Source organism: Leucoraja erinacea, chromosome 13 (assembly GCF_028641065.1).
Source record: "Leucoraja erinacea ecotype New England chromosome 13, Leri_hhj_1, whole genome shotgun sequence".
NCBI lineage: Eukaryota > Metazoa > Chordata > Chondrichthyes > Rajiformes > Rajidae > Leucoraja > Leucoraja erinaceus.
The window spans coordinates 31,080,120-31,107,293 of NC_073389.1; the positions used below are offsets into that span (position 1 = coordinate 31,080,120).

At 45.0% G+C, this 27,174-nt stretch overlaps 1 protein-coding gene across 2 annotated transcripts in view; it reads right to left on the bottom strand.

Moving 5' to 3' along the window:
- Positions 1–26,133, bottom strand: part of LOC129702804 (coiled-coil domain-containing protein 122-like) — a 42,693-nt gene extending 16,560 nt beyond the window's left edge. The window contains exons 1-4 of one of the 2 annotated variants that reach the window (XM_055644791.1): positions 25,912–26,133; positions 14,794–14,912; positions 12,896–13,294; positions 4,757–5,266 (exon numbers count right to left, since the gene is read on the bottom strand). In XM_055644791.1, the coding sequence (XP_055500766.1) occupies positions 5,144–5,266; positions 12,896–13,294; positions 14,794–14,910 (639 nt within the window). In that variant the 5' untranslated portion in view covers positions 14,911–14,912; positions 25,912–26,133 and the 3' untranslated portion in view covers positions 4,757–5,143. Of the gene's footprint in view, positions 1–4,756; positions 5,267–12,895; positions 13,295–14,793; positions 14,913–25,911 lie in introns of those variants that run through there. The other variant, XM_055644790.1, reaches the window with a different exon arrangement.
- Between the last annotated feature and the right edge of the window lie 1,041 nt (positions 26,134–27,174).

Consider the following 27,174-nt stretch of genomic DNA (forward strand, 5'->3'; position numbering starts at 1 on the left):
TCCCAGCCAATGTTGATGAGTTACTTCAGCATTTTGTGTTTTAAAATTGAATGCATGTCAGGATAAGAGATGAAGTTAAATGATAATCTTACATGGGCTAGATTAAAGATGAAGCCAAGTAAGTCAAGGAGTATTTCTTTGGCAAGAGGAAAGGTAGTAGAGAAAAGGTTCTGCAGATGAAGAAGAAATCCCGTCTATAATGGAGAAACCAGTTAAAGGTTTGGGTAGGTGGTATAACAAGAAGTTGGATGACACTGAACAGGTTCAGCAACTTAGAAAGGATGTTACTGACAGGTTAGAAAAGATAGAGAAGTCAGGGCTTCCAGGCAAGTTGAAGTTGTGGTGTTTGCAGTTTGGGCTATTCCCTAGGTTGACGTTTGGGCTATTCCCTAGGTTGATGTGGCCATTGACAGTATATGAGGTGCCAATTTCTAAGCTGGAAAGGTTAGAGAGATTGATTAATTCATATATTAGGAAATGGTTTGGAGTTCCACGGTGTCTTAGTAATGTGGCTTTATATGGGAAAGGTATTCTCCATTTACCGTTGCCTAGCCTAACAGGAGTTTAAGTGTGTTAAGGTGAGGTTAGAGTTGCAATTATCAGAGAGTAAGGATAGTTAGTAATCTGGTGCCAAGTGTAACTACAGGAAGTGGAACTCAAAGCTGGCAGTAGAAGAAAAACTGGGAAGCCAGAACCAACTGTTGAGCCCTCGCGAGGTGTCGTGGGCCTAACTCGATGAAACACCAATGAAGGAAGATGCTCACTTGATAACCCCAATGATATACTTACATCTACAGGATTCTTTTTTTAAGAAAATTAAGAGGTAGGTAGCTGGGGTTTTTTTGGCATATGGAGTTATTTATTGTAAGTTGGTGTATTTAGTGAGATAATACTTTGGATTTGGGCTTGGTTTTCTTAGTTAAGCACTTATCCTGGAGTTATAGCACAAGTACTTTGTGTTTTAATTGTAATTCAACATTTTTGATGAATCAATATTGCTTCCTGGATGACTACCTTCAACAATGCCAAAGCACTTTTGCCTTATATTCCCATCAGAAATAGTGGTTAATAGGTTAGTGTGGATAGAATACCGTGCTGGCTATATATATACGATGACAATTATAGAAACATAGAAAATAGATGCAGGAGTAGGCCATTCGGCCCTTTGAGCCAGCACTATCATTCAATATGATCAAGGCTAATCATTCAAAATCAGTAACCCGTTCCTTCGTTTTCCCGATATCCCTTGATTCTGTTAGCCCTAAGAGCTAGATCTAACTCTCTCTTGAAAACATCCAGTGAATTGACATCCATTGCATTCTGTGGCAGAGAATTCCACAGGTTCACAACTCTCTGGGTGAAAACGTTTTTCCTAATCTCAGTCCCTAAATGACCTATCCCTTATTCTTAAACTGTGAGCGCTGGTTCTGGACTCCCCCAACATCGGGAACATTTTTCCTGCATCTAGCCTGTCCAATCCCTTAAGAATTTTACATGTTTCTATAAGATCTCCTCTCATTCTTCTAAATTCCAGTGCACAGTCGACCCAATCTTTCATCATTTGTCAGTCCCGCCATCCTGGGAATTAACCTAGTGAACCTACATTGTACTCCCTTAATAGCAAGGATGTCCTTCCTCGAGTTTGGAGGCCAAAACAGCGCACAATACTACAGGTGAGGTCTCTCCAGGGCCCTGTACAATTACAATAGGACCTCCTTGCTCCTATAATTCAATCCTCTTGCTATGAAGGCAAACATGCCATTTGTTGTCTTCACTGCCTGTTATACCTGCATGCTTAATTTCAGTGACTGAAATACAAGCACGCCCAGGTCTTGTTGCACCTCCCCTTTTCCTAACCTGACACCATTAAGATAGAAACATAGAAAATAGGTGCAGCAGTAGGCCATTCGGCCCTTCGAGCCTGCACCGCCATTCAATATGATCATGGCTGATCATCCAACTCAGTATCCTGTACCTGCCTTCTCTCCAGACCCCCCTGATCCCTCTAGCCACATCTAGCTCCCTCTTGAATATAGCCAATGAACTGGCCTCAACTACTTTCTGTGGCAGAGCATTCCACAGATTCACCACTCTCTGTGTGAATTTATTTTTCTCATCTCGGTCCTAAAAGACTTCCCACTTGTCCTTAGACTGTGACCCCTTGTTCTGGACTTCCCCAACATCGGGAATAATCTTCTTGCATCTAGCCTGTCTAACCCCTTAAGAATTTTGTAATTTTCTATAAGATCCCCCCTCAATCTCCTAAATTCTAGCGAATACAAGCCGAGGCTACCCAGTCTTTCTTCATATGAAAGTCCTGCCATCCCAGGAATCAGTCTGGTGAACCTTCTCTGTATCCCTCTGTGGCAAGAATGTATTTCCTCAATTTGGAGACCAAAACTGTATGCAATACTCCAGGTGTGGTCTCACCAAGGCCCTGTACAACTGCAGTAGAACCTCCCTGCTCCTATACTCAAATCCTTTTGCTATGAATGCTAACATACCATTCGCTTTCTTCACTGCCTGCTGCACCTGCATGCCTACTTTCAATGAGTGTTGTACCATGACACCCAGGTCTCGTTGCATCTCCCCTTTTCCTAATCGGCCACCATCCAGAACATTCCTGTTCTTGCCACCAAAGTGGATAACCTCACATTTATCCACATTATACTGCATCTGCCATGCATTTGCCCACTCACCCAACCTATCCAAATCACCTTGCAGCCTCCTAGCATCCTCCTCACAGCTAACACTGCCCCCCAGCTTCGTGCCATCCGCAAACCTGGAGATGTTGCATTCAATTCCCTCGTCCAAATCATTAATATATATTGTAAATAGCTGGGGTCCCAGCACTGAGCCTTGCAGTACCCCACTAGTCACTGCCTGCCATTCTGAAAAGGACCCGTTAACTCCTACTCTTCGCTTCCTGTCTGTCAGCCAGTTCTCTATCGACATGTAATTCCCCATTTTCTCTCTCCCTCCCTTTTTAAAAAGTGGGGTTACATTAGCTACCCTCCAATCCCCAGGAACTACTCCAGAATCTAAAGAGCTTTGAAAAATCATCACTAATCTAAAGAGTTTTGAAAAATTATCACTAATTTGCTAAATCTGCCTTCTTCTTTTAATCTGCCTTCTTGTTCTTGCCACCAAAGTGGATAACCTCACATTTATCCACATTATACTGCATCTGCCATGCATCTGCCCACTCACCCAACCTATCCAAGTCATCCTGCAGCCTGATAGCATCCTCCTCGCAGCTCACACTGCCACGCAGCTTTGTGTCCTCCGCAAACTTGGAGATGTAAACAAAGAAAGTTAATCTTTATGGAAAAAAAATATGTTGGTGAAGGGTTTTAGATAGGATTCCTGCATGAGTTTACAACTTGTTCAGAGTTATCCCCTTTTACCAATGTAAATAGAGTGGAAATCTGATTATACAGATATTCTAATTTTATGTCATAGATTCATCACTATGTCATGCTGGATCTATGACATAGTGGTAAACATAGAGTGTCTCTGAGTAGCTTTCAATTTTATATGCGTCTCAAACCTTAATGAGAATGATCTCATGAAAGGTCAGAATACTGAAATAAACAGTACAATTTTGACAAAAAAGCTAGCCCCTGACACATTGTGGTAAATCGCTTCCAATTCGCACTTTTAAACTTACTTTTAAAATGACAGAAGTATAGCGGCAGGTTTTAATATTGTTCAAGAGATTACTCCCTCTAGCCGCTAAATGGACAGCATGGTTAAGGGGAACTCCGGAAGTGGCGGTGCTGTTAACAGCTGTGGCACGCCTGCAGTCCGTCTGTCTTAACTTTATGTTGTTGTTTTTTTTGTCTTGTTTTGGTTAAGTTTTAGTTTGTTGGGTTGTGTTAGGTGGGGGGGGGGGGGGGGGGGTGAAACATGTTCTCTGTCTCTTCCTTCGGGGGAATGCGACTTTTTCGTGTCGTATCCCCCTTCTCTGCCTCCGTCTGCGCTGAGGCCTAATGGCAGAGCTGGCGGCCTCCAGCCTGCGACTGACCCCGAGGCTCCGGAGGCAGAGCCAGCCAGGACTCACCAACGAGAGGCTGGCCATCTTCGGGGCTGAGGCAGCGGTGGCCCGACTTGCTGGTGTAGCGTTCTGGCTTTCGGCGGTGGCCTGGAGCTGATGCAGCGGGGCTCAGAGCTGAGGCTGCGGGACCCGGAGCTGGGGCAGCGGCCTGGAGCTGACACTGCGAGACCCGGAGCTGGGGCGGCGGCCCAGAGTGGAGACTGCAGGACCCGGAGCTGGGGCGGCGGCCCGGAGCGGAGACTGCGGGACCCGGAGCTGGGGCGGCGGCCTGGAGCTGGGGCGGCTGCCCGGAGCTGATGCTGTGGCGGGCCGTCTCGGAATGGAGACGGCGTTCCGGCTTTCGGCAGTGGCGACATCACCACGGAGGTCCGTTGGACTGGAGGGCGGCATCTCCAGCCTGGATCGATCGCCTCAGCGCAGAGGGAGAACAAGGAGGGAAGACATGGAGACTAAGACTTTGCCTCCATCACAGTGAGGATGTGCTTGGTGAACTCACTGTGGTGGATGTTTAATTTGTGTTTATTGTATGTTTTGTTTTTATTGGTTCTGTGTATGACTGCAGGCAACATAATTTCGTTCAGACCAAAAGGTCTGAATGACAATAAAGGAATCTAATTCTAAAAAAAAAAATTGTTTTTATATGCATGCGAGCTCACCGTCAGAGACCTTCAGAGCTTCTTCACAGATAAGTCTTCACAAACACAGTCTTTTGATTAATAAATTCTTTATTGTTGATGAAAAACAATAAGATACATCCAAACTTTTTCCGACTCGTTACTATATTCCTCGTGTCTCCATTACACTTCGCATGGTCAAAGGGTAAACCTTCTCCGTGCTGGTTCCAAACTAAACTAACAACTAAGCTTCTGTGCAAGAAATTTAGCTCCAATCATTCCCAAAAATATGACATAAATCCCACCCATAATATAACGGGCAGTCTAGCATATGCCATCATCAATGACATGCAAAACAAGCCAAATACCACTACATACCAGCCCCTAATTGTTCCGAGTATACAACGAGGCAATTATTAATAAACATCAAAAAAGTAGCCATGAAGGCCTAATATATATCAAAAGCAAAAAATCATAAAATTGAACCCCGTTCTACCGCGTGACAGGCGGGGATACTAACCACTAAACTAATAGCATGCACTATATGTCCGTAATCAGAATTCTTCATCAACTCTTCTATCTTCACTTTCGCCTTCTAGAAGCAAGCATAACGGTTATTGGTCTTTTTAAAACACTGTTGGTTTGTTTGAAGTCGTACCATATGCACCAACACCTTAACATCAGGCATGATCTCCAGTATTCTCCCCATCAGTCAAGAACCTCGTGAAGCTGCAGAATCAACCACCAACACAATGTCACCTGGAACAAAATGTCTTCTAATTGTTAACCATCGTTGTCGTTCTTGGATTAAAAGCAAATATTTTTGTATCCATCTCCTCCAAAAACGATTTGCCATATATTGTACTTGTTTCTATCTGCGTCTCATATATAAATCCTCTTTTACAAAGAGCCCAGGTGGTAGTGTTGGATTGGTTTTCAGCAGAAGAATATGATTTGGTGTAAGTACTTCTAGGTCATTCGGGTCATCAGAACTCTTAGTAATAGGTCGATCATTTAAAATCGCCTCAATTTCACAGATGTTTGCAATTCATCGTCATCCAAAATTTGTTTCTTAAAAATAGAGCGCAGTACATTTCGGACCATGCGAATTAACTGTTCCCACATACTGCCATGATGAGAACCCATCGGAGGATTAAAGTTCCATTTTATACCTTGTTGAAGCATAGTATTCTGGATTTTATCCTGATTTAAGCTTTTGAGTGCTTCTTTTAGTTCTCTTTCCGATCCAACAAAATTTGAACCATTATCTGATCTTAATGATAAAACTTGACCTCGTCAACAGATAAATCTCCCTAGTCAAGTCAAGTCAAGTTTATTTGTCACATACACATACGAGATGTGCAGTGAAATGAAAGTGGCAATGCTCGCGGAACAACAAAACAACCAAACAAATTATAAACACAATCATAACACACATATTATTTTACATAATAAATAATAGAAGGAAAAACGTTCTGTACAGTTAGTCCCTGGTGAGAAAGGCGTTTACAGTCCGAATTGCCTCTGGGAAGAAACTCCTTCTCAACCTCTCCGTTCTCACTGCATGGCAACGGAGGCGTTTGCCTGACCGTAGCGGCTGGAACAGTCCGTTGCAGGGGTGGAAGAGGTCTCTCTTGATTTTGTTTGCTCTGGAGTTGCACCTCCTGTTGTATAGTTCCTGCAGGGGGGTGAGTGGAGTTCCCATAGTGCGTTCGGCCGAACGCACTACTCTCTGCAGAGCCTTCTTGTCCTTGGCAGAGCAATTCCCGAACCAGATGGTAATGTTCCCGGACAAGATGCTTTCCACTGCCGCTGCGTAGAAGCACTGGAGGATCCTCGGAGACACTCTGAATTTCCTCAATTGCCTGAGGTGGTAAAGGCGCTGCCTTGCCTTACTCACCAGTGCTGAGGCGTGTGATGACCATGTCATATCCTCAGAGATGTGGACTCCCAGATATTTAAAACAGTTCACCCTATCCACAGGATCCCCATTTATACTCAATGGAGTGTACGTCCTCGGATGATGTGCCCTCCTAAAGTCCATGATCAGCTCCTTTGTTTTTTTGATGTTCAAGAGGAGGCTGTTCTCCTGGCACCAGAGTGCTAGATCAGCCACCTCCTCCCGGTAGGCCCTCTCATCATTGTCTGAGATCAGGCCCACCACCACAGTGTCATCAGCAAACTTAATTATTGTATTGGAGCTGAACCTAGCCACACAGTCATGTGTGTACAGGGAGTACAATAGGGGGCTGAGGACGCAACCCTGGGGCGATCCTGTGCTCAGGGTGAGGTACTTCGATGTATTCCCTCCCATCTTGACTACCTGGGGCCTGGCGGTGAGAAAGTCCAGGACCCAGGCACACAGGGAGGTGTTGAGCCCCAATTCCAGCTTCCCGGCCAGTCTGGTGGGGACTATCGTGTTGAAGGCTGAACTGTAGTCTATGAACAGCATCCTCACGTAGCCCCCCTTCTGGCTGTCCAGATGGGAGAGAGCGGTGTGCAAGACCTGGGAGACCGCATCGTCCGTGGACCTGTTCGGACGGTATGCGAATTGCAACGGGTCCATGTTCCGAGGGAGGAAGGCGCAGATGTGATTCTTCACCAGCCTCTCAAAGCATTTCATGACTACCGAGGTAAGGGCCACCGGACGGTAGTCATTCAGACAGGCTGGGGAGGCATTTTTTGGTACCGGTACAATGATGGATTTTTTGAAGCAGGCAGGGACCACGGACTTGTCCAGGGAGAGGTTGAATAATGTAGTGAGCACTGGAGCTAGCTGCGTAGCACAGGACTTGAGTACTCGCCCCGAGATGCCATCGGGGCCTGCAGCTTTTCTTGTGTTCACCCGTGTCAGTGCCCTCCTCACGTCGTGCTCGGACAGCGAGAATGTGTGCATATTCCTCCCTTCAGCTTCGGTAGCCAGCCCGCTGTCGGTATTGTCGATAGTCGGCAGACCTGGAGTGGTGTTGCCCCTCTCGAGACGAGCGTAGAAGGAGTTCAGGTCGTCAGCTAGGGAGGTGCCGGCACATGCGGATGAGGGAGCGGTGCTTCGGTAGTTGGTTACAATCCGTAGCCCCTGCCACAGGCTTCTGGTGTCCTGCTGCTCCATCTGTAACTCCATCTTGTCCCTGTACCTTCTCTTTGCGTCCTTCACCGCCCTTCGCATTCGGTAGGACTCTGCCTTGTAGACGTCCATGTTTCCTGATGCCAAGCCCGAGTTGTAGGCAGCGGTACGAGCATTCAAGGCCACACGAACAGATCTGTCTACCCAGGGTTTTTGGTTCGGGAAGGTGCTTACCCTTACCGTGGGGACGATGTTGTCGGTTATTGTTGCGATGAAGTCCATGACTGCTTCCGCGAACTCACTGACGTCACTGGAACTTGCTTCGAACACATTCCAGTCGACATCAATCAGTGCATCTTGCAGCATGGCCTCTGACTGGTCGGACCACCGCTTTACGTCCCTCGTCTCTACCGCTTCCCGAACTATCCTCTGTTTATACTCCGGCAACAGGAAAATAGCAGCGTGGTCAGATTTTCCTAGGGGAGGGAGTGAAACGGCCTTGTAGCCTTTCCTGAACAGTGTGTAACAGTGGTCCAAAGTTCTCTCCCCCCTGGTGGCACACGTGATGTGTTGGTAGAAGTTCGGCATGATCTTCTTGAGATTTGATTTATTAAAATCTCCAGCCACCACCATAGCCGCTTCCGGGTACTTGTTTTGATGTCGACATAGCACATCGTGTAGGGCCGATAGTGCCACGTCGGTGTCCGCCTGCGGTGGAATGTAGACGGCTGTGACGATCACTGAGCCGAACTCCCGGGGAAGGTAGAATGGGCGGCATGAGATTGTCAGGTGCTCCAGGTCCGGCGAGCAGGAACGGGAAAGCATCTTGATATTTCCAGGGTTGCACCAGTTGTTATTGGTCATGAAGCAGACTCCTCCACCCTTGGATTTCCCAGATGCTTCTGTTCTGTCAGCACGGTGGACAGTGAAGGACTCGGTTGGGCAGATTACCTGATCCGGAATCAGTGAGGTCAGCCATGTTTCAGTCAGGCAGAGGATGTTGCAGTTCCTTATGTCCCGCTGGAATCTGATCCTCGCCCTGAGGTCATCCAGCTTGTTTTCCAGGGACTGGACATTCGCCAGAAGAATGCTGGGCAGAGGGGGACGAAAGGCTTGGGCTTTCAGCCTATTCCGAATCCCCCCCCGCTTCCCTCGATGTTTTCTCCGGGTTTTCCTTGCAGCCGAGCTCCCTTTGTTGTTGCAGCAGCTTCTGCTGATCTCTGCTGGCCATGCTGGATCAGTGAGTAAAGAGTTTAAAAAGTCTCCGTTTGCCCTGGAGTTTAGATTTAAGAGGGTTTCCCTGTCATACTTTGTTAGTACTAGGGAGTTAGAACTTAGAAATAAGTTAAAAAGGAACATAAAAGTTAAAAACACACACAATTTTCGCGGAGCTGCCACAACGGCGACTGGACAGGGCCGCGCCATTTTTTTTTTTTTTTTTTTTTTTTTTTTTTTTGCATGAATACAGGAGTCTGCAGATTCAGGATGCACTGCTCTACTTGTCATACAAGTGAAGATCACACCATACCTTTTCACAAAGTTTTGTTCTCTTTTTACGTCTATAGGACCAAAATAATTCACCCCAACATCTGTAAATGATGGTTTATCCGGAGTGATCCTCTCCAGAGGCAAGTCTGCCATCTTCTGTGCACCAAATTTCCCACGCTGTCGCCTAAACATAATACATTTTTTTATTATCTTTCTTGCGGTGGAATTAGCCTTGCTAACCCAATATTTTTTACGAAGTTGGGATAACATATCATTTCTTCCTCCATGTCCAATCCGTTCATGAATATGTCATAATAATAGTGCCGTTATGTAAAAGTCCTTTGAGAGAATAATTGGACGTTTAACTTCTTCGGGCATTGCCAATTTATTTAGGCCACCTCCCATCCTCAGAAGACGTTCCTCCAATACTGGGGCAAGCTTGTACAAGTAACTGTTTCTTTTTTACCCCATGTACTCCAGCTTCCAAAGTTAATGTTTCTTCTTTGTATTTCTATCTTTGACAGAAAGAGATTATCGCATTTTCCACCTTGAGGAGATCATCAAGACGTAAACAATGTACACCATATGATGCTTCAAAAACTTGCATCTGGCTTTCAACCTTTTCTTTTCGTATATCATGATTCTCTTTTAGGATACTTTCAGTAATCTGTCGCCTTTTCCGAGCCAACAGCAATAACCTTGTTTTTAATTTAAGAAACCAGGCTACTGCAGTTATCAATTTATTCCATGATGAAAAGTGGGTAATTAAATTATTCACAGTCTCTGATGAATCTTTAGCAATCACATTCACCGTAATGTTTTGTTTAATTTCCGGATCATTAGCAGAGATTTCAAATCCGAGTTCTAGTTTTGGCCATTCTCCGTTTGGCTTACTGAGACACTCTGGTACATTGATCCATCTCTTGTTGCTTAGAAAGCAGTTTGCTGTCAATCCTCTAGAGGCTTCATTCGCAGGATTTCCTTTTGTGTTAACATATTTCCATTATGAAACATTAGTAGCTCCCAATACAAAAGAGACTCTGTTTGCTACAAATGTCATGAAGCGTTTGTTTTCATTGTTGAAGTATTTAAGAACCGTAGTGCTATCGGTCCAGAAGATAGATTCTTCCAGTTGAAATTGTAGTTCCTTTTGCAGTATAATGTTAACTTTAATAGCTAAGACTGCTGCAGTAAGTTCCATTCTGGGAATCGTCATTTGTTTCAGTGGTGCCACTCTGGCTTTTCCCATTAAGAATGCAACATGCACTCTTTTGTTATAATTTTCCAGTCCTAAATATGAAACAGTACCGTAACCACTTTCACTGGGATCCGAGAAATGATGCAGTTGTGCAGTTCTGATTTTACCAAAGTTTTTAGGCTTTATGCGCCGATCCACCTTGAACTTTGAAACCTTATAGAGGTCTGCTAACCATTCTGTCCAACGGTGTGAGGACGTTTGCGTTATACTCTCATCCCATCCAAGTTTTTTCTTACAAAGATTCTGCAAAATTAACTTGGCTGACAGTGTAAATGGTGCCAGAAATTCCAAAGGGTAATATACTGAGCCTATCGCAGATAAGATACCCCTTCTAGTATATGGTCGCTCTTGAATCGACATTCTGAACTTGAACACATCCATTTCAACGCACCAGTGCTCTTTCCATTGGCAAGTTATCTTTGTCCAAATCCAACTCTCTGGTTTCTTTGGCTCTATTATCTGGTGGAATGCTTTCCAATACAACACGATTGTTGCTGATCCATTTGGAGAGTGTAAATCCTCCCTTATTACAAAGAGGTCAGATGTTCTACTGGTAGCATTGCTTCCTGCTCAGTAGACATGGATTTTAAGCAATCATCTTTGTAGAAATTATTCTTCTAAGAGATTCTTACTCCATGAAATTTAGTATTCTCGCCAAACTTGCATTTTTAAATTCCTAGTACGCTGTTCTGCAATACGACGATTATTCGGTAAATTAACACTTTTTTCCTTGAAAGGTAAGTCCAAACAATAATGTCCATTGATCATCTTAACTGAATAGTTCATAATATCTACGAATGTTAATTCTTCTCTGGACATTTCTTCAGATTCTTTGCTGGTACTTTAATTGAAGTCATGATTGTATTGCTTCATCAACAGCGTCTTTAATTTACCAGTAGATATTTGATTAACAGCAACCTGTGGTTCACCTGGCTCCCATTTCCATTATTCTTTCTCAAGGAGCCATAGATAATCCATCCAAGTAGGGTTTTCGCAGCATACTCCAGGACAAGGGGTCACAGCTTAAGGATAAGGGGGAAATCCTTTAAAACCGAGATGAGAAGAACTTTTTTTCACACAGAGAGTGGTGAATCTCTGGAACTCTCTGCCACAGAGGGTAGTTGAGGCCAGTTCATTGGCTATATTTAAGAGGGAGTTAGATGTGGCCCTTGTGGCTAAGGGGATCAGGGGGTATGGAGAGAAGGCAGGTACGGGATACTGAGTTGGATGATCAGCCATGATCATATTGAATGGCGGTGCAGGCTCGAAGGGCCGAATGGCCTACTCCTGCACCTAATTTCTATGTTTCTATGTTTCTATACGGTCCATCACCTTGGCTCCTAACAATCTGATGGCTGCAATGCAGGCCTGGCAGAGCATCACCAGAGAAGACACCCAGCAACATTAATCCATTAATGTCCATTAATCACAAACTTCCAGCAGGCATTGCATGCAAAGGATATGCAACAAAATACTAAACATGACTACTTTCATTTACATGACATTGCTGTGTCCCAACCTGAAATGGGGCGACTATGTATAAACACTGCTGTAATTTCACAATGGTGAAATCAAAATGTATAAAAATGGCCTTTATTAAAATCTGACAATGTGCAATTTAACCACATGTGATTTTTTTCTATTACAAATCTCAAATTGTGCAGTACAGTGGCAAATAAATAAATGATGGTAGACCCAAAATGCTGATGTAACTCAGTGGGTGAAGCAGCATCTCTGGAGAGATGGAATGGGTGACGTTTCGGGTCGAGATCCTTCTTCAGACTGATGTTGGGGAGGGGGGAGCAGGACAAAGATCGAAAGCAGGCAGAGACAGTAGGACCAGTAGTAGAACTGGGAAGGGGGAGGAGAAGGAGGGAGAAAGCAAGGGTTATCTGAAATAAAGATCAACGTTCATACCACTGGGGTGTAAACAACCCAAGCAAAATATGAGGTGCTGTTCCTCCAATTTGCGCTGGGCCTCACTCTGACAATGGAGGAGGCCTAGGACCGAAAGGTCAGATTGGGAATGGGAGGGGAAGTAGAAGTGCTGAACAACTGACGGATTGACATTATGGAGGGCACTGTATGTGCTTGTTTATATATTGTAAAATAAATATGTTCTGTCTAAAACATAGATCAAATCTGGTGTGTTGTTCTATTACTTTCAATGACTAGGGTTAGATTTTGAGAGGAATTTGTCCAGTAGCTAAAACTAATTATCAGATCACATTTACAGTTCAATTTCCAGTAATGAAAGTTAGATCTCAACAGAAGAAGAGGCACTTTTAAAGATATGGGCACCAGAGGCTCACCATAAAAGCAATAAATGAAAGTTGAAATAGTCTAGAATAAGGAAACTGTACATAACTTAAAGGTATAACATATTGTTTAATATTATGAAAAATGTTCCAAACCTGCACTTGTTTTATTGTATTCCCTTCAAGATTCATAAAATCTGTTGTTAGTTCTTCTTTCTTTGCTTTTAAATCTTTGACCATCAGTATTTTTTCTTCCAGCTGCATCATGATTGGAGTTCTATTTTCCAGCTGACTAGTCATTTCTTTGTGTTCCAACATTTTTTTATGATATTTATCATATTCAGCCAACAACTTATGATATTTTTGTCCTTCTTCTTGTATTGCAAATTTTAGTTGCAACTTGCTTGCATGAAGACACCAAAGTTGAGCTTCCAGATCAGTGCAACTTTGTCGCAGATTTTCTGATTCATTCTGTAAATGGTATGATTGATTCTCGGATGCTCTCAATTCCTGAAGAACAGCTTTATTTTCTTTCTCTATATCAAACAATTTTGCCTGCAAAACCAAATAACATGCATTTATATCTGAATTGTCAGTGTTTATTGTATTGAGTTATCAACAAGGCAAACAGTACGTTAGATTATAATGATATTATTTTGTGATATTATTATTACATTTATTTATTCAACAAAAAGAAACTGAATACCATTATGTTAATCAGTCTGATACATTAAATGTAACAGTAGCTGTAGAAGTTACAATCCATTCAATTTTATGGCTGACCTTCAACCCCAATTCTGCATATCTTGCTTCTACCTCCTCTCCAAAATCCACAATCCCAATTTATTACATCTGAATAGATGTAATAAAAAGGAACTGCAGATTCCAGCTAATACCAAAGATATAGATTTCAGACTGATTGTAGGTGGGCGAGCTGCATTCAGTCTGAGGAAGGGTCCCATCCCGAAATGTCACCTATCCATTTTCTCTGGAGATGCTGCCTGACCCGCTGAGTTACTCCAGCATTTTGTGTTTAATTTGTGTCCATTGTGTCTAGTATTTCTCTACCCTGACATTATTCTTTCTTCCACTGTTTTGCTCCTCCTATCCAAATCTCTGACATCCTTAATGCATTCCACCAATTAGCAGTCGCTGGTTTCCTGGTCAAAACAGGCTCAACTGCACAATGTACATCCAATCTTCTACACTCCAATTCTAGATGAGGATGGTCTCGTTCTTTATTCCTATCTTTGACAGAGATCTAACCACTTCATTCATCTGAGCGAATTTGTTAATTTTTTGGACAAATTCCTTTAATTCCATTAATGTTTCCAGATGAAAGGAGCACCCTAGGGAACTTGCATATGCTCAGGTCCTTGTTTTAATTCTACTTAAAGCCCCATCCTCATTTCCTTTTCCAGTAGCTCTATGATTATACCAAAGTGCTGCATCCAGCACTCGTACAGAACACAAAATTCCCATAAATTTAGTGGCCAATTTCCACTCTGCTCTCACTTCCATATAGTCCATATTGGATTCCTCCCTTACCTTTCTTAACTTCTGTCTCCACCTTAGGGTAGGTTAATGCCAATATGCATTATAAGTTCAGACTCCCTCAATTATCCCTGATCCTCCTCCTATCCTGCTTTCTGTATGGATTCCAGTCAATTTGCCTCCGCTTTCCATCTTCACTGTATCTGTACCAACAATGGGACTTTCCACACCAGTTTGTTTGTGATGTCTTCATTCTTCCCTTGTCTTGGCTTCCCCTCTACCATCGTTACCAAACCTCTTTACTCTGTACTATGCTCTCATCCTGTTTCTTTCCAGGTAGAGCAAGATTAGTGTCTTACTTGTCCTCACTTCCTAAAACGGCCACTTTCAATTAGATTTTATTCCTTTCCCTTACATAGCAAATTACCTGATTATGATTCAATGTTAGGAATCTAAATACTGTACTGCAAGCTGTGCTCTATATTCAGTGTGAACCTCTGACTTTTTAATTTTAATCAATAAATAATCTTAATCTCTCAATGCAAAATAAACTAATTTACCTGCAAGTGACCAAGAATGTTCTTATTTTTTTCAGCTTCAATTGTTTGTTGTTGCTGTTGTTGTGCTACTTCTTTAACTATCTCTGAAAGAGAAAGTTGTGTGTTTTGGACAGCCATACCTTAAAAAGCAAAATAAATAACTTACATTGTTACGTGCCAATTAACATTAGTTCATGGTTGAACTAAATTCATCATAAATAATAACCTTACAGAGTTGCTAAGTGAGGTTTGATTTCTCACAATTTTCTGTACATTAGCGGTGCTTAGATGAAATAGGAAAATTGCATGGTCTTGAATTTCACATGGGAAACTGCACCTCTTTACGTCTAAAATGCTCCTTCTTTACACTCCCTTTGGTTTTTGAGCTTTTATGTGAACGCTTACTGCAGTTTAAGTTGCACTTTGTTAAAGAACCAATGGTATAACACCTGCAGGTTTTCTAGATTTGCATTCTGAATAATTTAGATTAAGATTTGACACTCAAATATCACTCAATAGGGGTGAAAATGTACAGTGCATTTAGAAAGTATCCAGACCCCTTCACTTTTTCCACATTTTGTTACGTTACAGCCTTATACTAAAACGGATTAAATTCTTTTTTTTAAATCATCAATCTACACACAATATCCCATAATAAAAAAGCGAAAACAGATGTTTTGAAATGTTTGCAAAGCAATTAAAAAGAAATAACTGAAATATCACATTTACATAAGTATTCAGACCCTTTACTCAGTACTTTGTTGAAGCACCTTTGGCAGCAATTACAGCATCAAGTCTTCTTGGTTATGACGCTACAAGCTTGGCACACCTGTATTTGGGTAATTTCTCCCATTCTTTCTCGCAGATCCTCTCAAGCTCTGTCAGGTTGGATGGTGAGCGTCGATGCACAGTTATTTTCATGTCCCTCCAGAGATGTTCCATCGGGTTCGAGTCCGGGCTCTGGCTGGGCCACTCAAGGAGATTCACATAGTTGTCACAAAGCCACTCCTGCGTTGTCTTGGCTGTGTGCTTAGGATCATTGGCCTGTTGGAAGGTGAACCTCCGCCCTAGTCTGAACTCCAGAACGCTCTGGAGCAGGTTTTCATCAAGGATCTCTCTGTACTTTGCTCTGTTCATCTTTCCCTTGATCCTGACTAATCTCCCAGTTCCTTCCCCTGAACATCCCCACAGCATGATGCTGCCACCACCATGCTTCACCGTAGGTATGGTATTGGCCAGGTGATGCCTGGTTTCCTCCATATGTGACGCTTGGCATTCAGGCCAAAGAGTTCAATCTTGTATTTCATCAGACCAGAGAACCTTGTTTCTTATGCCTTTTGGCAAACTCCAAACGGACTGTCATGTGCCTTTTACTGAGGAGTGGCTTCCGTCTGGCCACCCTACAGTAAAGGCCGGATTGGTGCAGATATAGTTGTCCTTCTGGAACGTTCTCCCATCTCCACAGAGGAACTCTGGAGCTCTGTCAGAGTGTCCCAAGGCCCTTCTCTCGCCATTGCTCAGTTTGGCCGGATGGCCAGCTCTATTGTGGTTCCAAAATTCTTCCATTTAAAAATGACGGAGGCCACTGTGCTCTTCGGGACCTGCAATGCTACAGAAATGGTTTTATACCCTTCCCCAGATATGTGTCTCGATGGTCTACAGACAATTCCTTCGTCTTCATGGCTTGGTTTTTCCTCTGACATGCACTGTCAACTGTGGGACCTTATATAGACAGGTGTGTCCCTTTCCAAATCATATCCAATCAATTTAATTTACCACTGGTGGACTCCAATCAAGCTGTAGAAATATCTCAAGGATAATCAATGGCAACAGGATGAACCTAAGCTCAATTTTGAGTGTCATAGCAAAGGGTCTGAATTCTTATGTAAATGTGATATTTCAGTTATTTATTTTTTAATTACTTTGCAAAAATGTAGAAACACCTGTTTTCGCTTCTTCATTCTGGGGTATTGTGTGTAGATTGATGATTAAAAAACTGAATGTAGTCCATTTTAAAATAAGGCCATAACATAACAAAATATGGAAAAGTGAAGGGGTTTGAATACTTTCTGAATGCACTGTATATTACAGAAAACAGTGAAGATTTTGAATATATATTCCGACTACTCCAAAATACTTCTTGGGAGTTATTTTTACGATCTAAATAGTTATTCTCAGTAATAGGTATTCACAGAGTCTGTCTATTAACAATGTTAGGAATCCCTAACTTCCATGGTGTAGGCAGTATTCATGGCAAGAGGCATCACAACACATCAGCACTAAAATCTTCTTTACAATGGAATCAATTTCTGATGTGCATCCTTATATCTTTCACTCTTTACTTTCAAATAAATGAATATTGCTTCAAACAATTTGATCTTACTTGAAGCAACAATCATGCTGTCCCATGGCTCTTGTGACCTGGGTCCAATCCTATATTGGTCATAAGTGATAGGAGTAGAATTAGTCTACTTGGCCCATCAAGTCTACGCCACCATTCAATCATGGCTGATCTATCTCTCCCTCCTAACCCCATTCTCCTGCCTTTTCCCCATAACCTCTGACACCTGTACTAATCAAGAATCTACCCATCTCTACCTTAAAAATATACACTGAAGCTCAGGTGCTGTCAATGTGGATTCTGCTTATTCTCCTTGAGACTACGTGGGTTTTGCCAAGGTATCTCCCAGATGCACAAAAAGTTGCTTAATAGACAATAGGTGCAGGCCATTCAGCCCTTCGAGCCCTTCGACACCATTCACTGTGATCATGGCTGATCATTCAAAATCAGTACCCTATTCCTGCCGTCTCACCATATCCACTGACTGCTATATTTAAGAGCTCTATCTAAATCTCTATTGAAAGCTTCCAGAGAATTGGCCTCCACTGCCTGAGGCAGAGAATTCCACAGATTCACAACTCTCTGGGTTAAAAAGTTTTTCCTCAATCCGTTCTAAATGACCTACCCCTTATTTTTAAACTGTGGCCCCTGGTTCTGGATTCCCCCTACATTGGGAACATGTATCCTGCCTCTAGCGTGTCCAATCCCTTAATAATCTTACATCTTTCAATAAGATCCCCTTTCAATTCTAAATTCTAGAATATACAAGCCCAGCTGCACCATTCTATCAACATGTGACAGTCCCTCCATCCCGGGATGAACCTTGTGAAAATATGGGGGTGGCAAACGTTTCAAAGGGTAATTGATGAGCATATGAAAGAGGATAAGTTGCAGAGTGATAAAGAAAGTAGGACCGAAGGGATTGCTCTGCTGGAAGACAGGATGGATCTAATGGAATACTTTTGTGCCATAGTAAGCACATTTTCCAGATCCTTGACAAGGTTAAAATATCAGCACCACATATTTCATCATTTCCTTGATGCTCCAATATCTGACAGAATATCGATGCACATTCAATTTCATTTCACAGAATTACTAGATCGTTCAATCAACCAGTCTTTAACTGTTCCACTGTTGTGTTTTTAAAACTTCTGGTGCTATCCTTGAAAGGCACTATAAAAGCAAATCATTGCTCATTCATTCTAACGAGGTCAAGAGATTAAAATAACCTGTGTTATTGCAACTTATTTCTCGCAGGGAAGTATTGTTGGTTAGATTTCTAATACGGACTCCTGATTAACAGATTTGCCTGCCATTTCTACTGGTGTTATCTTCTGAGAATGAAAGAAGCCCAGCATGTATCACTATCGTCATAGAGGACAATAAAGGACAGATTGATTGCAGTTCATGGGGATTCAGATTGTTGAAGATTTATTTCAGGATAGGTTCATAGTGGTACAGTTAGTACAGATATCTGGGTATAATCCTGACTTTAGCTACTATCTATGAGGAGTTTACAAATTCCCCCATGACTATGTGAGTTTCATCCTACATCCCTAAAAGTCATAAAACACAAAATACATGAAATTAAAATGACGAGTGGAAACATTTGAGGATGTGCAAAGATTGGCAGGGGGTAGTCAGTCGACCCCACGATAGAAGGGGGAGGAATTGTACAGTTTGGTAGCCACAGGGAAGAAGGATCTCCTGTCGCCAACCTCACTGCATCTTGGTGGAACCAGTCTGTTGCTGAAGGTACCCCTCGGGTTGACCAGTGTGTCATGGAGGGGTTGAGCTGTATTGTATAAAAGATGCTCCGCAGTTTGAGACCACCTCCCATGAATACAACTCCGCCCCCAGGATGGAGCCAGCCTTCTTGATGAGTTTGTTAATCCTATTGGCGTCCGCAGCCTTCGCCCTGCTGCCCCAGAACACGACAGCAGAGTAGATGGCACAGGCTGGGGGGGGGGGGGGGGGGGGGGGTGCCGGTGCAGCACAGTCAGTGACTCTGGGTGGGCAGAGGGACCAACCAGATTGTCCCCAACTCGGGGACGTTGCCGGGTTTTCGTCCCTGTGTGCCGACCCACAGCCTGTGACAGTGCGGCTGCACAGGGGGAGACGCGGGGGGAGAGTGGGGGCTGTTCCGAGGGATGTGCTCCTTCGGCCGCTTACACGTGGTGATCGGGTTCAGAACAAAGATACTACAGCATTTGGTTCAGAGCGCTTGTTGTGTATTTGGGTGCTTGGAACTGACTTAAAAGAACATTCAGATACAGGAGTAAACTAACAAGCTTCTTTATTCCAGGGGCCACCTTGAGTCTCCCCCAGCGCATGCGTCTCCTCACACAGGACATAACATATGCTAATTATATTACATACATCACACTGCTCCCCCTTTAACTTGGAGGCAGGTAACACCACTTACATTATATACATTACACTGCTCCCCCTTTAACTTGGACGCGAATAACACCATTTCTATTACATTAAATATAATTGATTAACACACTGTTGTAAAATTATATTATTACAGTCATCTTACATTACATCCTCATAACTGTAATAATCGTATCTAAACTTAGCACTTATAATTTTTCATTCCACTCATCTTCCATAAACCACATACATTACCCCTTGCTTTATGTGTTATCATTTTCTTCTCTGCTCCATTTGCTCTGTTTTCCTCTGTGTCTGTTTCTTATTTGTAGGTGGGATCTGACACATGACTGCAGGTATTCGTTTTCTAGCAGCTTCCTCTGTTGCTCAATTTCCTGGCGCTGAGTATTTATCTGCTTTTGTTTAATGAGATTCTGCAATGCATAACCATTTGTCCATTGCTCAGTGAAGGAAGCTCCATGATGGACTATAGTGAAGTGTCCTAATTGCAATCGGTCCTGCATACTTTTGTCTCGGCCGACAAGCCTCTCTGACAAACAGCTTTTTGCTCATCATCACACATTTATTTAACCGTTCTTTGTATCGTTTAAGCCATTTCTGTTGTTCATCTATTTGTCTTCTTAAATAACCTTCCTGGTTATTCATTAAGAAGTAGCATCTATATTGTCTTTGCAATACAACAGTGGCTTTGATTTGCGCTCTGTATAGTTTTCTTACTACATAAGCACAGTAGTGAGACTGCACTACAACTGCTGTATAAATCAGTTTGAGAAAGTCTTTCCTATATCGTTTAAGCCTTTTGTATCGTTTAAGCCTTTTCTGTTGTGCATCCATTTGTCTCCTTAGGTCTTTCCTATACCAACTCATACGGAGTACTGACTGCACTTTTATAGTAGCCCTCTTTTGCTTAACCCACTGCCTAACCTCTATACTCTTGTAGGCAGCCTGAATGGTAATGTTTGCATACCTCATTGACTGATATTGCACAAACTGGGAATGCCCTATTTTGTATGCTTTGTACCATCTCTGGATCTAAATGATTGCTTGTCACATAGCTCTGTAGCGTACCCTTGATTGGTAACCACGGTATGCAGCTTGCAGAGCTGCCTTTTGTATCAAGAAATGTTTTCTTGTAATGTACATCATTAAGAATGACTTAATATGGCGTGCTGCCTTGATTTTCTTAACCAATTCTCTGGCTTTAATCCTGCGGTAGAAGGCCTGAATACAAACCACTGCTTTTCTCAAACTATTATAATGTCTCACTTGGACATCTCTTATCTGGCAAGCTCTGTATCGTTGCTGTACAGCAATGGCAGACCAGCGTAGTTTCTTGAAATACTGACGCTGTTTATGCATCTGATGATAAGTCTGTATGACCTTGGCAGATTTGTGCATGCACCACAATTGCTTTCGAACAAGCATTCCTCGGTAGGCAGTCTGACGCAGTACAACGCTTCTGCGTTCCTTCATGTAAGTCTTGCGATCACTTTCCATTTGAAGATGTGCCCTATAATGGGTTTGTACTATTATAGCTGCTAATTTCATTGCCCTGTATGGATGGTATACTCTGTGCCTTCTAAATGCGGCTTGTATTACCGTTGCTGCCATTTGTTCTGGATCTCTCTCCGTACCTTCATATCCCTGAATGCAGCTTGAATAGTTAAGGCTGCCCACTGGATGGCAATGTTCCTTTGCATTTGACTTATGTCCCTTTGCCTTTGAACTTTGGCCTTTTGCACTTGACCTTCGTCACTTGGCACTTGACTTTTCTCCCTTTGCTCCTGCCTTTCGTCACTTTGCACCTCCCGTTTGGACCCGTTGCAGTTCGCATACCGTCCGAACAGATCCACGGACGATGCGGTCTCCCAGGCTTTGCACACCGCTCTCTCTCATCTTGACAGCCAGAAGGGGGGCTACGTGAGGATGCTGTTCATAGACTTCAGTTCAGCCTTCAACAAGATAGTCCCCACCAGGCTGGCCGGGAAGCTACTGGAATTAGGGCTCAACATCCCCCTGTGTGCCTGGGCCCTGGACTTTCTCACCGCCAGGACCCAGGTAGTCAAGATGGGAGGGAACACATCAAAGTCCCTCACCCTCAGCACAGGATCACCCCAGGGTTGCGTCCTCAGCCCCCTATTGTACTCCCTGTACACACATGACTTTGTGGCTAGGTTCAGCTCCAACTCAATAATTAAGTTTGCTGATGACACTGTGGTGGTGGGCCTGATCTCAGACAACGATGAGAAGGTCTACCGGGAGGAGGTGGCTGATCTAGCACTCTGGTGCCAGGACAACAGCCTCCTCTTGAACATCAAAAAAACGAAGGAGCTGATCGTGGACTTTAGGAGGGCACATCATCCGAGGACGTACACACCATTGAGGATAAATGGGGATACTGTGGATAGGGTGAGCCGTTTTAAATATCTGGGAGTCCACATCTCTGAGGATATGACATGGACATCACACGCCGCAGCACTCGTGAGTAAGGCAAGGCAGCGCCTTTACCACCTCAGGCAATTGAGGAAATTCAGAGTGTCTCCGAGGATCCTCCAGTGCTTCTACTCAGCGGCTGTGGAAAGCATCTTGTCCGGAAATATTACCATCTGGTTTGGGAATTGCTCTGCCCAGGACAAGAAGGCTCTGCAGAGTAGTGCGTTCGGCCGAACGCACTATGGGAACTTCACTCGCCCCCCTGCAGGAACTATACATCAGAAGGTACAACTCCAGAGCCAATAAAATCATGGGAGACCCCTTCCACCCATGCAACGGACTGTTCCAGCTGCTATGGTTAGGCAAACGCCTCCGTTGCCATGCTGTGAGAACGGAGAGGTTGGGAAGGAGTTTCTTCCCATATGGACTGCAAACTCCTATCTCACCAGGGACTAACTTAACTGAACGTTTTTCCTTCCAATATTTAATATGTAAAAGAATATGTGTGTGTTTATGATTGGGTTTATAGTTTGTTTGGTTGTTTGTTTGTTTGTCTTTTTGCACAAAGTCCGCAAGCATTGCCACTCTCATTTCACTGCACATCTCGTATGTGTATGTGACGAATAAACTTGACTTGACTTGAGGGACTTCCCGCCCTCTTTAGTTCAGGCTCCTTGCCTCTGGATGCCCTTGGAGGTTTTGGCGAGACATGAGCCATTAATGCCTCCTTACACTCCTCGTACATTTTGTCTGTGGGCTTTGCTGGCTGCAGTAACATACTTAAGGTCTGATAACGCTCGCTTCCTAAGCCTAATATGAACCATGCTCTCTTCTTCTCCTCTGCAGTGATATCATTGGAAATGAAGCAAGCCTCCAAGACTTCGGTCCATATCTCAAAATTACACCCAGAATTTAACTGGGGCACCTTTCCTACAATTTGAAAAGCCATGCTACCCTGTTGCTATTCAGGTGCACTATCTTCTGTTCTCTCACTGTGTTTTCTGCACTGGACTTAATCCTTTTACACACTAAGAAGTGATCCAGCCCACTGACTGTTACTAATTCTTATAATAATAGATTTATACTATTAACCAACATTTCATGTTAATAGCCAACTAGAACATTTTAAACCATATTCCTTCTATGCACACAGATTTACTATTAATAACAGTGACCAATGCATTACATCCAAACAATCCCGCTTTTACTGTGAAGGAATAGTGAATAATGCACAACATTCAACAGGGCCTTTATTGTGAAGGATTTCACCGGTCCAGCTTTTACTTTGAAGGATTCCACCGGTCCAGCTTGTTGGCTGTGGACTTTGGTGCATCCTCGACCTCTCGAGCTGTCCCTACCGTTGCTGCTGGCCTCACCAGACCTCCGCTGCTGCTTTCGCTGGCTCCCCCGGGTTCACCGTTACTTTTAAACACCGCTGGCCACTCCAGACCTCCGCTGACTCCCGCTGCTCCGCCGACTTGCCTGCCCGCAGTCTCCACAGCCCTCCCAGCTGCTACTGGACCCACTGCTCGGCTCGTCGCTGGCTCTCGTGGACACCCTGCGGAAGGTGAGTCGCTGCTAGTTACTGCTGCTAGTCCCCGCTGTTCCAAGCTGTGTCCCGCTTTCGGGGGCTGGCTAAGCTCTGTGTCCCGCGTCTCTCAAGCGGACCCGCTTCTCTCTCGGCCGGCTTTCTCTTGTGACCGGGCTTTCTCCATTCTCGGCCGTCTCGTGCGACCGTGCTTTCCCCGCTTTCTCCCCCGACCGGGCTGAAATGCTCGAGTGCTGTGTCCTGCCTCTCTCGCGAGGACCCACTCTTCGCTCGGGGCTGGACTTCCTCTCAAGTCCGGGCTTTCCCCCTCCCCTCAAGTCCGGGCTTTCTCCCTCGGCTGGACCTCTTGCGCGGCCGGACCCTCTTTTCTGCTTACGGTCGGGCTGACTCTGCTCCCGACCGGGCTTTCTCTGCTCGCGGTCATCTCCTGCGACTGGGCTTTCTCTGCTCACGGCCGTCTCTTGCGACCGGGCTCTCTTTTCTGCTCACGGTCGGGCTGACTCTGCTCCCGACCGGGCTTTCTCTGCTCGCAGTCATCTCCTGCGACTGGGCTTTCTCTGCTCACGGCCGTCTCTTGCGACCGGGCTCTCTTTTCTGCTCACGGTCGGGCTGACTCTGCTCCCGACCAGGCTTTCTCTGCTCACAGTCGTCTCCTGCGACCAGGCTTTCTCTGCTCTAGCAACCAGGGCTTCTCTTGCAACCAGGGCTTCTCTCACGAATCGTCTGCTTCTCACGCGGCCAGCTTTCTCCCTCGACTGGGCTGACTGTTCTCCCGGCCGGGCTGACTCCGTTTCGTCTGTGACTTTTCTGGACCTGTCCGTGGCTTACCCGGTACTAGGCCCTCACTCGATGTCGGTGGCGGCTCCTGGGCCTGGCTGTGGACTACACAACCCTGGAAAACGTCCAAAGTCGGTGACGGTCACTGGACCCGTCTGTGCCCTACACGGTACACGGCCATGGAACTCACCTGAAGTCGGTGGCGGCTGCTGGACCTCTTCTGCCCCTTTGCCGTGGCTGCACGGCCCTGGAAAACGTTCCAGGTAAGTTGACACCGTTGCTGTCCTGTTGGTTAGGCTTCCAGTTTTTGGTTGCGTTCTTCGGTGACACTTACTTACTGCCCCACTTGTTTTCCTTTCTTCCTGTACCGACCTTTCTTTTCTTTGACACCAATTCAAATCCATTTGGCGCCAAATCTGGCAAATTTGGCGACAAAATAAACTCGGTCTAAAATGTGTAACAATCTGAAGGACGACATCTTACGACGTAGACACAACATAGAGATACCCTGACAAACTCGCCGACTTGTACAGCTGATGTTTTAAACTACAGAAGGATCTGCAGGCCTCTCATGTCCAGCTCGCAAACAATTGCGACACAACTCCGTATCTACTGTTTAAACTGTTAAACAATCCTGCGTGTTGCAAAACAGTCCTACACTGTATTTAAAGGATGAGTTCACAAACTCTATCTTATCTTCGTCGCCAATTGTTGTGTATTTGGGTGCTTGGAACTGACTTAAAAGAGCACTCAGATACAGGAGTAAACTAACAAGCTTCTTTATTCCAGAACACCACCTTGAGTCTCCCCCAGCGCATGTGGCCCCTCGCACAAGACATAACATATGCTAATTATATTACATACATCACATCGCTCAGTCACCCTCCACAATTATTTACAGCGCAAAAATCGACCATTTCGGCAGTTTTTAAACAGGTAAGAAAGTACTCATTTTGTGTTAACAGTGCATGACGGAGGCTGCCATGTCCTTCAGAAGGATTGAACTGCTCCGTGTGTTACGCCCTTTGACCTGATGACCTTACGTGCAACCCCCCTATATCCTGAAACCCTGAACTTAAGGGTTCCACAAAAACGGCCAGGATAGCTGATTTAGTACTCTTCTGTGGTTTGGCGCCATGTCTTGATGGCCCAGGGTAGACACTGACAACGTAAATAACAAAGTTACTAGAAAAAAAAACATTAAACAGCTAATGGATCTCAGAAACAAACTAATGACACTGGCAACATAACATCAAATTAAAAATGGTACAAAAACCCAAAAGGTCAGGCAGCATCTGCAGAGAATGAAACGGAATTAACAGACTAACGTTAACTGTTAGCTGACTGCAATGAATGTACCTAAAATAACTCTAATAGTGGAGTAGACTCGATGGGCCGAATTGCCTAATTCTGCTTTTATGACTCAAGAATACATGGCGCAAGGGAAGCTGGCCGTACAGTTTTTCATTGAAAAGTGTTTCGCCATAGTCTGTGAACTTTCATCAGAATCCACCATGCAAATTCCTACAGAGAGGGGCTTCCATTCAACTTGACCTCCTTTAATGAATCACTCCGGTTTGGAACAGTTGATTTGTCATCTGAAAATGTAAAATTGAAAAGCTCCTGCGAACCCCTAGTTTACCTCAAAGCTTCAGCGCGCCGCTGGTTCTTGGCCGCGGGGAAGGCCGCTCCTCTCGGTTGGCGGCTGGTTGTTTGCGCGGGGCTGCCGTCCCGCTCGAGCAGAGACCGGGAGGTCGGCGGAGGACAACGTCATCTGGCGCTTGACATCGCCTGTCCACCGAATAAAACCACCCCATTCGTGGTTGCATTCGGTGTGGGGTGGGGAGGGGGAGAAGGTGGGGGAGAGAGAAGGGGGGGGGGGGGGAGAGAGAGAAAGGGGGGGGGGGAGAGAAAGGGGGGGGGGGGAGAGAAAGGGGGGGGGGGGGAGAGAAAGGGGGGGGGGGAAAGGGGGAGAGAAAGGGGGGGGAGAGAAGGGGGGGGAGGGGGGGAGGGGGGGGGGGGGGGGGGGGGGGGGGGGGTGGAGGGGGAGAAAGGGGGGGGGGGGGGGGGGGAGAGAGAAGGAGGGGGGGGGGGGGGGGGGGGGGGGGAGGGGGGGGGAAGGGGGAAGGGGGGGGGGGGGAGAAAGGGGGGGGGGGGAGAGAGAGGGGGGAGAGAAAGGGGGGGTGAGAGGAAGAGGGCGGAGAGAGAGGGGGGGGGAGGAAGGGAGGGGGGGGAGGGGGAGGGGGGGAGGGGGGGGGGGGGGGGGGTGGGGGGGGGGGGAGAGGGGGGGGAGGGGGGGGGAGAGAGGAATGGGGGGGAGAGGGAGGGGAGGATGGTGAGAGGAGGGGATAGGGGAGAGGAGGAGGGGGGGGGGAGAGAGGAGGGGGGGAAAAGAAGGGGGGAGAGAGAGGAGGGGGGGGGGAAAGGGGGAAGGGGGGGGGAGGGGGGGGGAGGAGGGGGATAGGGGAGAGGAGGGGGGAGAGGGAGGGGAGGGGGAGAGAGGAGGGGAGGGAAGATTAATTTTTGGGATGCAACTGATAAGATGCAAATTAAAGCACTCCACAGGATAGTGCTCATGATATTGATACATTAGCACAACATAGATTAAAATAGCAAAGTTGGCAAGGGTACCACAGGAATCAGAGCTGGGCTCTCCGCCATTTACCATTAATAATACTGACAGGTGAAATGTGCATGTGTATTATATCAAAGTTGATTGTGCAAAGATAGATGGGAAATTATGAAGACAATATATGGAGATATTGGCTGACAAAGTAAATGGGTAAAAAAATGCAGATGGACAACATATAGGGAAATGTGAAGTTACTCACTTTGGGAGAAAGAATAATGATGCAGGATATTTAAATTGTGAGAAACTAATACATCTATTTTGAGCAATCTTAAA